General features: G+C 33.7%; 2 protein-coding genes across 2 annotated transcripts in view; one reads left to right on the top strand and one right to left on the bottom strand.

The window, feature by feature from the left end:
• Positions 1-14017, bottom strand: part of LOC100373757 (alkyldihydroxyacetonephosphate synthase, peroxisomal-like) — a 35861-nt gene that overhangs the window by 19172 nt on the left and 2672 nt on the right. The window contains exons 2-6 of the mRNA XM_085495256.1: positions 12259-12345; positions 10280-10367; positions 8162-8282; positions 4978-5052; positions 305-376 (exon numbers count right to left, since the gene is read on the bottom strand). Of these exons, the coding sequence (XP_085351382.1) occupies positions 305-376; positions 4978-5052; positions 8162-8282; positions 10280-10367; positions 12259-12345 (443 nt within the window). The remainder of the gene's footprint in view (positions 1-304; positions 377-4977; positions 5053-8161; positions 8283-10279; positions 10368-12258; positions 12346-14017) is intronic.
• LOC144357647 (E3 ubiquitin-protein ligase TRIM71-like) lies at positions 1435-4689 on the top strand. The gene has a single exon (XM_078011734.2). The coding sequence runs from the start codon at positions 1456-1458 to the stop codon at positions 3631-3633; it is 2178 nt and encodes a 725-aa protein (XP_077867860.2). The 5' UTR covers positions 1435-1455; the 3' UTR covers positions 3634-4689.

Raw genomic sequence — 14017 nt, 5'->3', positions numbered from 1 at the left:
GAAACATACAACACAATAATGACCTAGTTACACTGGTACTACCTGAAACATACAACACAATAATGACCCAGTTACTCTGGTACCCCCTGAAACATACTATATAATAATGACCCAGTTACACTTGTACCCCCCCCCCCCCAAAAACATACAACACAAATAATGATCAAGTTACACTGCTACCACCTGAAACATACAACATAATAATGACCTATTCTAAATGAATTGAAATAAATTACATATATTACAATCACAAAAAATACAAAAACTATAGATTATAACATTGAGCAGTGTATTAGATACTCACCACCAAATGGAATGATTACTACATCATGTTTAACAGCAAGTTGGACCAATTTAACAACATCAGCATGACATGCTGCAAAGAATTACATAAATAAAATGTAAGAGAAAATGATGAGACAGATCCAAGGATTGAAACCAGTACAAGGATGACTGGAATAAAATATACGTATACAAAAATCTGAAAAACAGTGGGATCAAGCTCAGCTGTTTGAGATGTGATGAAAAGTCTGAAAGCAATTTAATAAACAATATAGAAGTTGGATTAAAAATATGATCACAAAATGGAATAAATCTCAAAGAATAACGTATACCGGTATATAAAATATCAAAAAAACAATAAACAAATCAGAGTTTCGTTCAAGATACCTCTATACAAAATATCAAAGCAATCGGGTAAGCAGTTTCCAAGAAGAATTCAAAAATGACAAAAAATATTTACTAAAATTAGAGAATTCATTATAAGTATCACCAGGAAATGAGACTACTTCAACTTAAAGCATCATTACACCGCTTGAACAACAACCACGCTTTTTTGAATGTATGTGTTTTTGTTGTTGGCTTTGTCGGCATTCACTCAACAGTACACATAGCCAATTCTACAAAAGTAGTTGAAAATGTGAAATTGACGAAGATGACAGCACACAAACAGTAATATGAGTAGCTCAGCTCAAATTTTTTGAGAACAAGCTAAAAACAAAGTAAGTGTTCAATCCTTACTTTGGCTGCCATTTTAACTAGAAATTTAATAAAAATACGACTGAAATTCCTAGTTTTAAAACTTGTTAATATACCCAAGTTTATTTTTATATTTAGCCATCCACAAAGAATAACTTTCTTTCTTCTCTGTGTCAAACATGTGCCAAACATGCCAAACATGTGTCAGCCATATCCACCTTTAAAAGTAGGTCAGACCAGGTCAAAGGTCAGCATTAACAAAGTCATACCTAGTGTTTGGCATGAATCCAAGAGTTAATAACTACACTGTGTGTGTCTGTCTACAATAGGCCCTTTAGGCTGACAATGATTTGAAAAGCAGTAAAACCAATTTGCCATTGTAAATAGCAATAATAAGGAAATACATATTGTGAATTTCAACTTTCCTAGGGAGCACAATTAAAATGACTCAACCATTATTAGAAACTTTCCGCCACCATGGCTATGGCTGCATCCAACAAGTTCCTCATGGAGGAAGTGACTGAGGATTTCCTTAGCTGTTCCATCTGTTTGGAGAACTATACAAATCCTAAAGTTCTACCTTGTCTTCATACATTTTGTCAGCAATGTTTGGAAAGTTTCAAGGCTAAATCTGGAGGTGTTTTGAAGTGTGCAACATGTAGAATTCAGTGTGACACACCCATCCAGAAACTAAAGTCAAATATCTTTTTAACAAGCCTACTGGACACATTCCAAAGACAGAGGCAGCTGAAAACTGACCACCCACCTGTGTGTGAGGTATGCCAAGAGAAGACAGCAACTCACAGGTGTGTAGACTGCCCTCAGTTTACTTGTGATGTATGTGTTAAAGCTCATAGATACACCCCAGCTCTCCGTTCTCATGAAGTACTGACAATTGACAAATACAGAGAGATACAATCTACAGGTCAACTCATGGTACAGTCCAAAGTTTTCTGCAGTGTTCATAAAGACAGCCAGCTGAAATTCTACTGTGACACATGTCAGGTGCCTGTATGTGTTGAGTGCACCATAGTTAAACACAGAGTTCCTGAACACGTACATAGAGACTTACAAGAGGTAGCAGATGAGTATAAAACACAACTGAGGGAAATGCTAGGAAAGTTGAAAGTGAAAGAGAAGCAAATAAAGAAAGAAAAAGTAGCAGCTGAATCTAAAAGGGAAGAAATCCAAAACCAGTGTGAGGTAGAGAAATCGAAAGTTAAGAAAAGAGCAAAGGAAGTGATAGAGAGAGTAAAGAGAGAAGAGAAGATGCTGATAGATTCCTTGGACGAAAGTGCCACAATGGCATTAAAAGATGCAGCAATGAACATTGATGAGAGGGAATTTCACCATGGAAACATAGTTAGTACACATCATTATCTAGAAGCACTGGTGCATCATGGGAATGCAGTTCACCTACTATCTACCAGGCTTGAAACTATGAAGCGCATAAACGAGATGGTTTCTATGAAAAAAATATCACCAATCAGTCATGACATCATAAAGTTCCAGCCAACAAGTGACCTTGGTACACTGGTTGGGGTGATCACGTCTGATATACGTCTATCCAAATGCACAGTTGAAAACATCCCAAAACTACTTGTGAGAGGTGAATCTGTCAACCTGCTCATCACAACCAGAGATTCAAAAGGAAAGCAGGCCATTGTCCATCATGATGTCAAGACAAGAGTGAAGACAAGAAAGCCTGATGCATCATGGGAAGACATTGATGTTACAGACAATAATGATGGGACTTTTCATGTGAAGATAACTGGAAAGATGGAAGGGAAACAGCAAATTGCCATGACGATTGGTAACCAGCATTTACCAGGATCACCATTCCATATTCCGGTTTATATCAGAGGATTAGTACAAACAGTGGGAAAAGGACAGCTCAACAGTCCTTTCGGACTGACCATAAATAAACACGGTGACTTTGTAACAGCTGATAGAGAGAACAACAGAGTGGTCATACATGATATAGATGGAAAATTTAAACAATCATTTACATTTACTGGTCAGTTTGCAAAGCCATTCACACCACGTGATGTAACAATATCAGATAATAATGAATACTTTATGACAGATGAAAATAACAAACAAGTAGTTGTGAGTGATGAAAATGGAAAATTGATTAGAAAGTTTGGAAGCTCTGAAATTGATAATCCACGTGGAATTGCAATTAATTCTGTTACTAAGAATGTGTATGTAAGTGAGTTTTCTACGGATTGTATTAGAAAGTATACCCAGGATGGTGTGTATATTAAGTCATTTGGGAGGAATGGAAGCAGGCAGGGAGAATTCAATGGGCCTTGCATGTTAGCTATGAACAGTAACGGGATGGTATATGTGCCAGACTATAACAACGACTGTATTCAAGTATTCAATTCTGATGACCAGTTTTTGTTTGAATTCTCTTCCACTGGTGACAGTACAATGAGTTGTTCCAGGGCAGTGGCTGTAGATGAGAATGATTATGTATATGTAGGCAGTGAGCATAAAGTCACCAAGCATGACAGCAATGGTCAGTTTATTTGCAGGATTGATAGTGACAAGGATGGACTGAGACACCCATTAGGTGTAGCAGTGTGTAATGATGGTAGAATTGCTGTAGTGGATTTTAGCAATAACTGCATCAAAGTATTTGTTAACTGAAAATAATTAGTTGCAAATTGCAATCTATTACAAAGAAATAGATTCACATGTCAAGGGTAGATCAAATAAAACTTGGAAAGAACTCCTGTGTGCTGAGAGTATTGGAGACATATTAAAAATTAATTCAAAATTTAAGATTAGCCTTTCAAGCTTGGCAACTAATTTGTGTCTGCTATTTGAGATGCACAACATGAAAACAATATGATCCACATTATTGAAGTTTATAATACTTACAGAAAAAACAAAATTTGATTTAAAACGAAAACAAAATTTATTCCAGAGCACCTCTACCACAAGTTCAATTTAAATCTGACTTTTTGAGATATCAGGAATTGGCTAATAATAATTAGATAATCAATATGCAGGTTTTTCCACATTAAACTATTCATGTCTGTAGATTACCCCAGAGAATCTATGAACCAAATTTCCATGAAATGTGATGATTATGCACATTATGCAAATTAAGCAATTAGTATGCACGAATTTCAATCTAAAATTAATTGGGTCTTTAGGATTTGGTAATTATTATGCAAATTAATCAATTATTATGCATAGACTTCGACCAAGCTAGTCATTTTCAAGATAAGAATATCTACTAAAATTAAGAAATTGAACTTATCACCACTAATTGAATTAATATGATAGAGGAATGAATCAAATCAATATGAAATATATCAAATCAATTGCGCTTGTGGTTCACAAAATAGTCATAAACATTTTTTTTACCAAAATTATTTGCTAAAATTAGAGAATTGAATTTATCATCACAAAATAAACAATCAGAGGACTGTCACCTACGTTATGTGGAGAATAGCTAAAAATTGGCTAATTTATGTGAATCAGGTAATTAATATGCAATTATGAATGTGGAATATTCCAGAGCATTGATTTTTATTGAAATCTGTTGAGTGGCTCTTTAGATGTCACCTGAAAATGGTATTATGTATTATGCAAATTAACATACATGGAATTCAACCAATCAGCTGTGTGTTATTTGTATATGTGGTTCTATCTGAAGCACACTTATAATAAAGTAATTTTCTTTCTGTAATTTTATTTTTTCTACCAGTTCCGCTTTTTTATCACAAATTCACAAAATAGTCCTGTTTATAGTCTGCACTTTTCGTCAGAAGATTGGGACAAAAATAGCTAATTTTTTTGAGTAAAAACTGAAAATTTACTCATATTTTGTCTGTTGGCTCCAAAATGAGGGTTCATTTCCAGAAATAATGAACTATATAAGAAAAAAAATACAGAAAAATTTGTGCAAGAAACTCTGGTGGTGAAAAGCTCATGTACTAAACACAAAATCCATACCAGATACTTAATAATGAAAGCACTTACTTGGCCAAACTACGACATCAGGAAGACGAGGTATCCGCCGTTCTCTTAACAAAAACAGTTCATGCACTGTGTGTCCTGAAAAAACACAAGTAATATTTAACAACACTAGAAGATAAAACATTTGTATCTTGTGTGTCATGGTTACTGTAGAATACTTTATTTTCGCTTGGAATTTACTTTCGCTATTTTTGCTGAAGGGATGCTTCTGTGAAAATAAAATCCAGCATATATACTTTTTTCCTATATTTCACATTCAACTCATCAAAAATCAGTGAAAATAAATTCCATACAAAACAACCAAAAGGTCTTTTCAGCGAAAATTAATTCTAGCTAAAATAAAGTATTTTACAGTTTTCACATTTCAGCGGAGTTCCACACACCCTACTAAAACACCATTCAGACCAAAAACATGGAAGCAGCTCATCTCAATACCGACAAGCTACATTTTTCTGTTGCTCGCCAATTGTCCATATTCAAACACAACATAATTGAACTCTGGTGACCTTGCCCTTTGTTATATAATATAATTCCCTTTATCATAGTTTGTTTCAATATTAATATGCATTGTCATAATTAATTTTGAATACAAACAAGTTTTGGGATTGAACCAACAGTGGGGAATCAGTCTACCGAATGTCTTTAAAAGATGTAAATATCTTACAAAAACATTGGTGCCTTATTTGTTTAATTATTTTAAGGGACATAATTTCCAGCTTTATTCAAAGTAATTCAGATATTTTAGTATAAAAACAAATGCCTCATCTCAGAAAAAAAGTGCTGCATTCAGACATGAATAGATTCATAAAACATGCAAAATGACAGAAAATCTTAGCTGGCTTTTGTGCAAGTATTTTGTACAGGTTAATGATTCACTGAGACAAATATGAACTGCCTTGCCTCATTGTGTGACTACTGTATTATATGAAAAGTAAAAAAAAACACCCTCTATGAATAGCTATCATGTTGCAAGCTCTGCTTTGTATGCAAATCAACTTAAATAGTTAGTTGGTGTCCAGTGGAGGGAGAAGTCAACAGTACTGTTGCCTCCTGAGAATCTACATCTTCAAATACTGCAATCTTTGTTTTTGAAGTGTGTTTTTAAACTAGTATTATAAAAACTCTATCATTCTGTTATAATAGCTGAAACATATTCCTGTGAGTTTTCATTTGTCGAATGAACTGTTTGTCAAATACAGAATACATATATTTTAGTACAATTTTCTTTTCAAAATGTGGATGCAACGTTTTGCTTTTTATGTATATTTTATGTATTGTTTTTGATCTGATAAATTTGAACTAAACAGATTTTCTATTAGCTTCAGATCTTGAGTGCTTATATTGATTTTCTGACATCTTGTTTTCTGTAAAGATTTTATTGGTAGGTTTGCAAATATGTATCAGACTGTGCAAAAAATCTCTCCATGAGTTGGTTTTGAAACCTAGTATAGTATTCCCATGGGATTTGGGGGATACATTACCAAGGATATTATTACAATATAAATGATTTGCTTCATTGAACACATACAACAATGCATATTTCCACTGAGATCAGTGACCTTTGATGTGTATCACCAGTGATCAGTCAAGTAGAAACAGTCAAAATATTTTATCAGATTTTCTCAATTTTTGCATGATATTTTCATACAGGACATCTGTTGTTCAAACTCAGAGAAGACTTTATACTGATGAATAAGGTGACCAAGTTTGATGAAGTTTGGAATAGAATTAGTAAAGTTATTATGCACACAATAACAATTATTAACGACGACGATTGACAACATCATTGACAACATTGACAAACAAAATTTTTCCCTTAATATACCTTTTCCTTCCATCTTTGATGGTACGGGCAAGGTAACAAGCAGCCTATCGGCTGAGATAGCTCCGCTGTTAGCAATGCACATTTCAATTAAAGAACTGAAGACATCATTAGAAAATGAACAATATGTATAGTATCAAAGCAATCAGACAGTTTTTAACAAGAAGTCGAAAATATCACTTTCTACCAAAAATGACAAAAATATTCACCAAAATTAGAGAATTAAAGATATCATTACTAAATGAACAAATCTGAGAGAGGTCCACATGTAGTACCTATATATGTAATATCAAAGCAATTGCACTTACGGTTTTTAACAAGAAGTCGAAAATATCACTTCTTACCAAAAATGACAAAAATATTCACCAAAATTAGAGAATTGAAGATATCAACAGGAAATGAACAAACCTAAGAGAGGTCTCCCCAAGGTACATATACACCAAGTATCAAAGCATTCAGGCTTGTAGTTTTCAAGAAGAAGTCAAAAAAGTAAAACATTGACACGGACGCTGCTGGACAATCACTCATATGATAAGCTCCGCTCGACAAAGTTGACAGCGGAGCTAAAAATGTGTTTGTGATACTTACCAGTACTATCGTTTCAGTCATTGTTTGAACAATAATGTTGCTGTAGTGCAGTAAGTTATTTTCGACATTGCCTGAAGTTGAAGTCTGGGTGCGTGACGAATGTATCAAAACAATCTTTATTGAAGCAAAACAACTTCAATAAACATTCAAAGCAATTGCTGTACATTTACTAGCAGTGTTGATGATAACTTACTGTAGTGTAGTGTAGCAACATTTACATAAACATTATCATTCAAAGAATGACTGAAACAATAGTAATATGTGTGTAACATGAAATGTACTATGAGAAATAGCTGAATGTTTTTTATATAATGCTGTGGAAACATATTTAGAACAGAAAATAGCGTGTGGATCAGTGCATGTTGTTTGACTAGCAGCAGTATTGTAAATGAGATTGATTGTGGAAAGATGAAACAAGGCAAATGTATCATGTCTGTCATTGTCGTTAAGATAATCAAGGTAAACACCCATAAATAATCAAATACTAATCCAACAAATATTTTAGGATATTCCTCTTAGAATTTAACATCTTGAAATCCTGTTGAAAGAACGAAAGTCATGTGACTTGTTTTTTCCCCGTAAAATACGGTTTTATTTTTTCATCATCATCTCCACTGTTCCTAACACCTGTGTAACCATGGTATTTGGAACTGTGGACTTGGTGACGGGGGAGATGGAATACTATGTGAGGGGGAAAATCAAGTCTCTAGGCTTCCTCCTCTTAATGAGATCTCACTGTTTATTTGCTTATAAGGTCATGTCAAAGTGTTTACTTACCATGTCCCCGGAATAATCTATCCTGTCCTTGATGGGAATATGAAACTCCACTTTCTTGAAGTTCCTCTAAATACCCTTCATTCCTAATCACACTAGGTATGTCTTCATCTTTAATTTCTGACTATAAATATAGATACCAGGATAAATTTAGAATCTGCAGAGTACCAATCAGAATACTCCATTGCAGGACATCTATTCTCAGGGCGGCATCTGGACATTTTCACTGTCTGGCAACCATCATGGTGAAAACAAATATCGAAAACTGTATGATACTTTGAGATGGTTGTTGAGAGTCCCCTGAACAGTGTGACAAGATTAGCCCTACGTGTGCAATATATATAAATTTGGTAGCTTGGGATTAATTCAAAGTTGAGTTTGTGCTGTTTCTTTGACTTTAGCTGTTTTCAATGGCTCTTCAACAGGCGTTCCACACCAGCTCATAATGAGCCCATTGAAATACATGGTACAGTGGAGTACGTTTTAGCAACATAGAACGTTCAGTGAAGTAGCTCCGCTCTCGAGAATACATTTATATGTGCTGTTTTCAAGTTTGATTCTTGTTCTTATATTATGCTCATTAACTAAAGACTAATTATTATATAAACATCCAAGAACATTTCCTGCATTTGAGCTCATGTCCAATCAAGTGCCTGGCAGTCCCCCACTCCTGCATAATTTATATATTCAGGGTCATATTCACAAAAGTGCCCACCCCCTCCAAAATGCCAAAATTGTTCTGATTAATCATCAAAGCTTGTCATCGACATGGTATTTTTCAATGTTTTACAGTTCCGAACAAAAACAAAACCGCACTTAAATAATCAACAATCAAGTGAAAAATACAGAAATATTTCTATGGTAGTTATTATTTTGAAAGATGATTAATTTTACTAATGAATCTAATGGGCAGCCATTGGAACATGATTCACACAATCATCATATGCCCTTTTTAGCGTTCTGCATTGTTCTCTGTATATCAAAGGCTTTTATAAAGATCACATAACATCAATAAATCAAACCCTCATCAAATTAGCAGAACTATTAAAGAAGAAGCCACCATGACTGGATTCAAACTCAGACCTTGGATAAGGAAGGGCCTTTATTAATCACATGCTACAGACCTTACTTTCATAGTGGAGTGATCACGTTTCTTATCACGCGCCTCAAACCTGGAAGAACTTATTGTCACTTTTCATAACATAGTTTCCGTTATCACTTGCATTACTGTGTTAAGGAGAGCGATTTTTAGTGTCCAGACCATTTCAAATAGGCAAAAGGCCTGATGCTATCCATTGAGTACTAAGTAACCTTTAAACTCAATGGCCTTTGTATATCATAATGGTTACAGTTAGATTATCTATAAATGCTCCCATCAGTTGACCGTTATATAGTGTCCACCTGCCACAATTTCAATATGCAAACTTAATGAGAAAAATGTCAAATTCTGAATTAGGTACGACTAAAACACATTCCATTTGAAAGTAAGGAGCATGGTCCTGTTTAGTCAATACAAAATTGTGCCGGATTTTAATAAAATTCATTGAATGCCTTCAGAAGTATGAGACTTTCCCCACTTATAGATGGTTTTGAGGGCATATTTAATCCAGAAAAACTTATAAGAACTCTTTTTGGATAAAAAGTCCTGCCCCATGATGATCTTTGGACTTTATATCTCAAGAAGAGTCCTCTCATAATTTGGATTTATCCTATACATAGATACAAATTTGAGTTGCAGGAGCAGTCAAAGATGACAAGATGAATACCTTATGTTTCATGATGTGGGTAAGTATTTTGCCCTAAACGATGTAAATGTCACATACTTTTGTTTTTCTGGTTAATAAGAGTAATCTGATTGCTCAACATGCCTCAAAGTTGTTTATTTACATTAGTCTATTTATCATTTAATTAATTATTAATTTTAAAATAAAATTTATTTCAAAAGACCACCTCAAGCGAGTCTCATTCACAGGCTCCCATTTCATTGTTTGTATATTTTGGTTCCAGTTTATTCAAAAATATTATTTTCGATTTTAACAGAACATGTAATCTGTTTATCTGTAAATAGTTTCCTCTGAAATAAATGATTTATTGGTACATGTATATGGAGAGTGTTCCTACCTGTGAATATGTAGTAAAATCAGTATTAAGTCCAGATAAATTCATCATCCAATCATAGAAATATGGAAGTTTTCCTGTAATATTATATCTGAAAAAAATGCGGTAATGTAACCATTTAAATAACAGTTCAGTGTCTGGGAAAGTGTAGTATGAGTAATTATTCATTGATATTTTAAACAAATGTATGAGAGTAATCAAGGTTACAAGTTTGGGGAACTCAAGTAACATTTACTTGTTTACCATGGCAACAAAAACACTAGTGTTGCATGTTATTGACGACTTCAATAAGTGAGGAAACAATGCATGACCCCCAAACATCCTGGTAAATTGTCAATGTCACTCTATAACAATTGACCATTTTCCGTTCACTGCGAGAATCATGTGTTATGCGTGAAATCGAATGTAAAAACAGGACAAACAAAAGTCATAGTGTCGTAGTGGCGTCAAACATCGCGTGGGATTCGACAAAGTATTTTGGGGAACATTTCCATGCTTAATAATGTGCTGTAATGTACCTCTGGCTGTACACATTTGATGATAGGCAATTTTGATTAAGTGAATGTATTCCAATGCAATATTCCTCTGTCGAAGATAAAAATACGAAATAAAGAAATTCAAGTTCAAAATCAAATCGTTCATTATTTTTGTGATACATATGTATAAACTACTTTAGAACTTACCGGTATATGACAACTGCTTGTATTTTGAAAGGAAATAACCAAGAAATTCTCATTGATAGTGAATTTGTACCCCCGGAAAGTACCAGGATGTGTGACCTCTTGGAGGTCATGCACAATGCATATATATATCAATAGTATACTCATACACATTTATCTTGATAATGTCACGCTCTATTACAATGTATGTAAACAAGGCTGGTGGCTTTTTTCAGTCACTAACACAACAACAACAACAAACATGACAAACAAGATCTAGCCATCCACATACTGTTGTTTAATTGCATTACTGTTAGCACACACACATTTAACAGTGGTCATGATTTTTTTGTAGAGTTCAATATACTGTAAAGGGGTTAATTATTCACTGGGTTTTAATTAAGGTTATTTCGCTGACTGGAAAAATGCGCTAAATTAAAACACAGTGAATTCAATATGTAAAATTTAGCATAGAACACATTATCTAAATGACGAAACCGTGAATTTAAAACCCACTGAATATGCCTGAAATGGTAAATCAGTGAAATTTAAACCCAGTGAAAATTAGTCATTTTACAGTATTGTACCACATCATAAGTAAGTTTTGTATACACTTCCTATACTGGTACAAACAATACAGCTTATGTCGCACATTTTTCAACATTTCTAATTTATCATGCATTTTTCCAAAGCACAATAGGACACTAATAAACTGTCTCAGGTCATGGTAACTGTGTGATGTGGATGCGAAAATAATGACAGTACTGATTTTGTAGGGACCCCCCCTGAGGCACAAACAAAAAGGTTCTGGCTCCTGATTCCTTTCATTTTTAGACTCATTTTGTTAACGAAATGTGAATTCTATTCCACAAAAATCATAACTATAGTAAGATGTTTTTCAAAATCACTATATCAATGTACATGTACGAGTTTCTGTTGCATCAATGGTGAGTTAGTGCAGAACGAGTTGCATCATAGCAAATCTGTGTGCATCAGTGACATACATGTATAATATCGGCTTACTGATCATGCTGAATGTACATGTGTGTAAGTATTTACCAGTAATATATATCAATTTATTATTAAATATAAACTATAGATCTATAGTCACATCAATAGTTTTAACAATATTACCGAAAGAAATAGTTTGATTATTCATTTATGAACTACAAAGTTGTTACACCTTGCATAAAATTGAAAGAAATTGTCTGGATGGCTTGACATGTTACATCATGTTGTGATTGAGTTTCACTCTAACTAAATTTGAATCAAGAACATTTTTGAAGTATTATTGAAAACACCAACCCTTAATGCCATACATACCTGCTTCCTGTAAATTCCACAGTACGATTCTTAAGTACAAATTTGGAATCTCGGTATCCCCATCCATTCCACTTCAAAACATCTTGTCTACAATTTGATAAAAGAAAATATTAGCAGGTATCTAGAACAATTAGAGTAATTAATTGCAGTATATGTCATTATTATACATCTGTCATCGTAACGCTATACCGTAAGTTACAGCGAATATGGAATGATTATGCACTTAAGTGTTCTTTAATAATAAAAAACAAACATGGCTGCCACCAGGGTTTAACCGGACTCCACACAAAGAAGTTTGATGGTTCTGTTCTAAACTTTTTGGATTTCGGCATTCCCATGATGTATCCTTGGAAAAGATGAATAATAATTAGGTTATTACAAGGATACCGCAAAGTATGCACTCATACAGTACTCCGTCGCATCGACCTCTGCTACATGCTGTACTGTCTTTCTGCATACTTTGAGGTATCCTTGTAATAACCTCATAGAAGAGAGAGACCTTGTGCTACAGTCGTCATGCCATGCTGTGTAAAATAAGGGCTCCATGTGACAGACATACATTACATAAATCATCATGCAACAAGCTTTAAAGTTAAAACATCTTTTTGAATTCACTATTTAAAAATTTGTCAATTACTTTCCCCCAACCTTTCTCATATTCTTTAAAAAAAACAAATTTCTTGAGGCATTGAAGAACATTCAATTCAATAAATGTAGCAAAATTTATATTTTAAATTATTTGGGTGTTATAGGACAATAAACGACATACTCAAAGCTAGATTGCCCTTGTTTTGCCTTATTTATGTGTGTGTGTGTGTTTTCATTGGAGGGGAGGGGAGGGGGGATTGTTTATTTCATTTAATGAACTTTAATTTTTATTAATATATTAGTGGTAGCTGTAGCATTATACACATTGAGGAAGATGCTGATTATTTTACACTATTAAAATTTCATTGGGGAGGGTTCCACACTTGAACAAAAAGAATATGTTTTCTGACCTGCGATCGTTTTTTATTCATTTTGGTTACGATCTTTCACCCTAGTCTCATTTTATTTTTAATTCCGCTGTAGTCAAAGACAGCAGTAGAACGATACATATTCTAGGAAGTGAACATCCAGGCATTTTCACTGCCTAGCTACCACAACTGGTAAAAATAATGGTTGAAAACTTTCTATGAACAGTTTAAATCAAAGAAAGCTTAGAAAGAACTCACGTGTGCCGAGAGTTTTGGAGACACATTAAAAATTAATTCAAAATTACTTATACTTGAGATATTGATGGAATAGCTGAAAACTAATTATGCAAATAAGGTAACTAATATGAACAGATTTAGATGTAAAACTAATAAGGTCTGCACAATGTACCAAGTTTCATTGAAATGTGATTAGAATCAAAAAAATATTAGTTATTATGCTAATTAGAGAATTAATATGAACAGATTTTAACCCAAAATTAATCAGGCTGTCTATTGTCCTAGCGCATTTATGGACCAAGTTTTATTCAAATGTGATGATCAATACTTGAGATATCAGTATTAATTATGTTAATTAGGTGATTAAAAAGCATAAATATTTACCAAAAACTAATATGGTGCATAGTCTTAGGTTCATTGAAATGTGATGGGTACTCTTTAAAAGTTTCATTGAAATCCAATGAGTGGTTTTTAGACATCAGTGCAACAGCCATAGAACAGCAAAAAATTAACTAATTATGCAAATTAGGTAATTAATAGGCACAATTATTTATCCCCAAAATTAA

The sequence above is a fragment of the Saccoglossus kowalevskii genome, chromosome 21 (genome assembly GCF_978046115.1).
Source record: "Saccoglossus kowalevskii chromosome 21, keSacKowa6.1, whole genome shotgun sequence".
Lineage (NCBI taxonomy): Eukaryota > Metazoa > Hemichordata > Enteropneusta > Harrimaniidae > Saccoglossus > Saccoglossus kowalevskii.
The sequence above is the reverse complement of the archived record's forward strand: the minus strand, read 5'-3'. Positions and strand labels throughout refer to the sequence as shown.

Coding starts and splice junctions, on each gene's coding strand:
- LOC144357647 (XM_078011734.2), top strand. CDS start 1,456: ATGGCTATGGCTGCATCCAACAAGTTCCTCATGGAGGAAGTGACTGAG.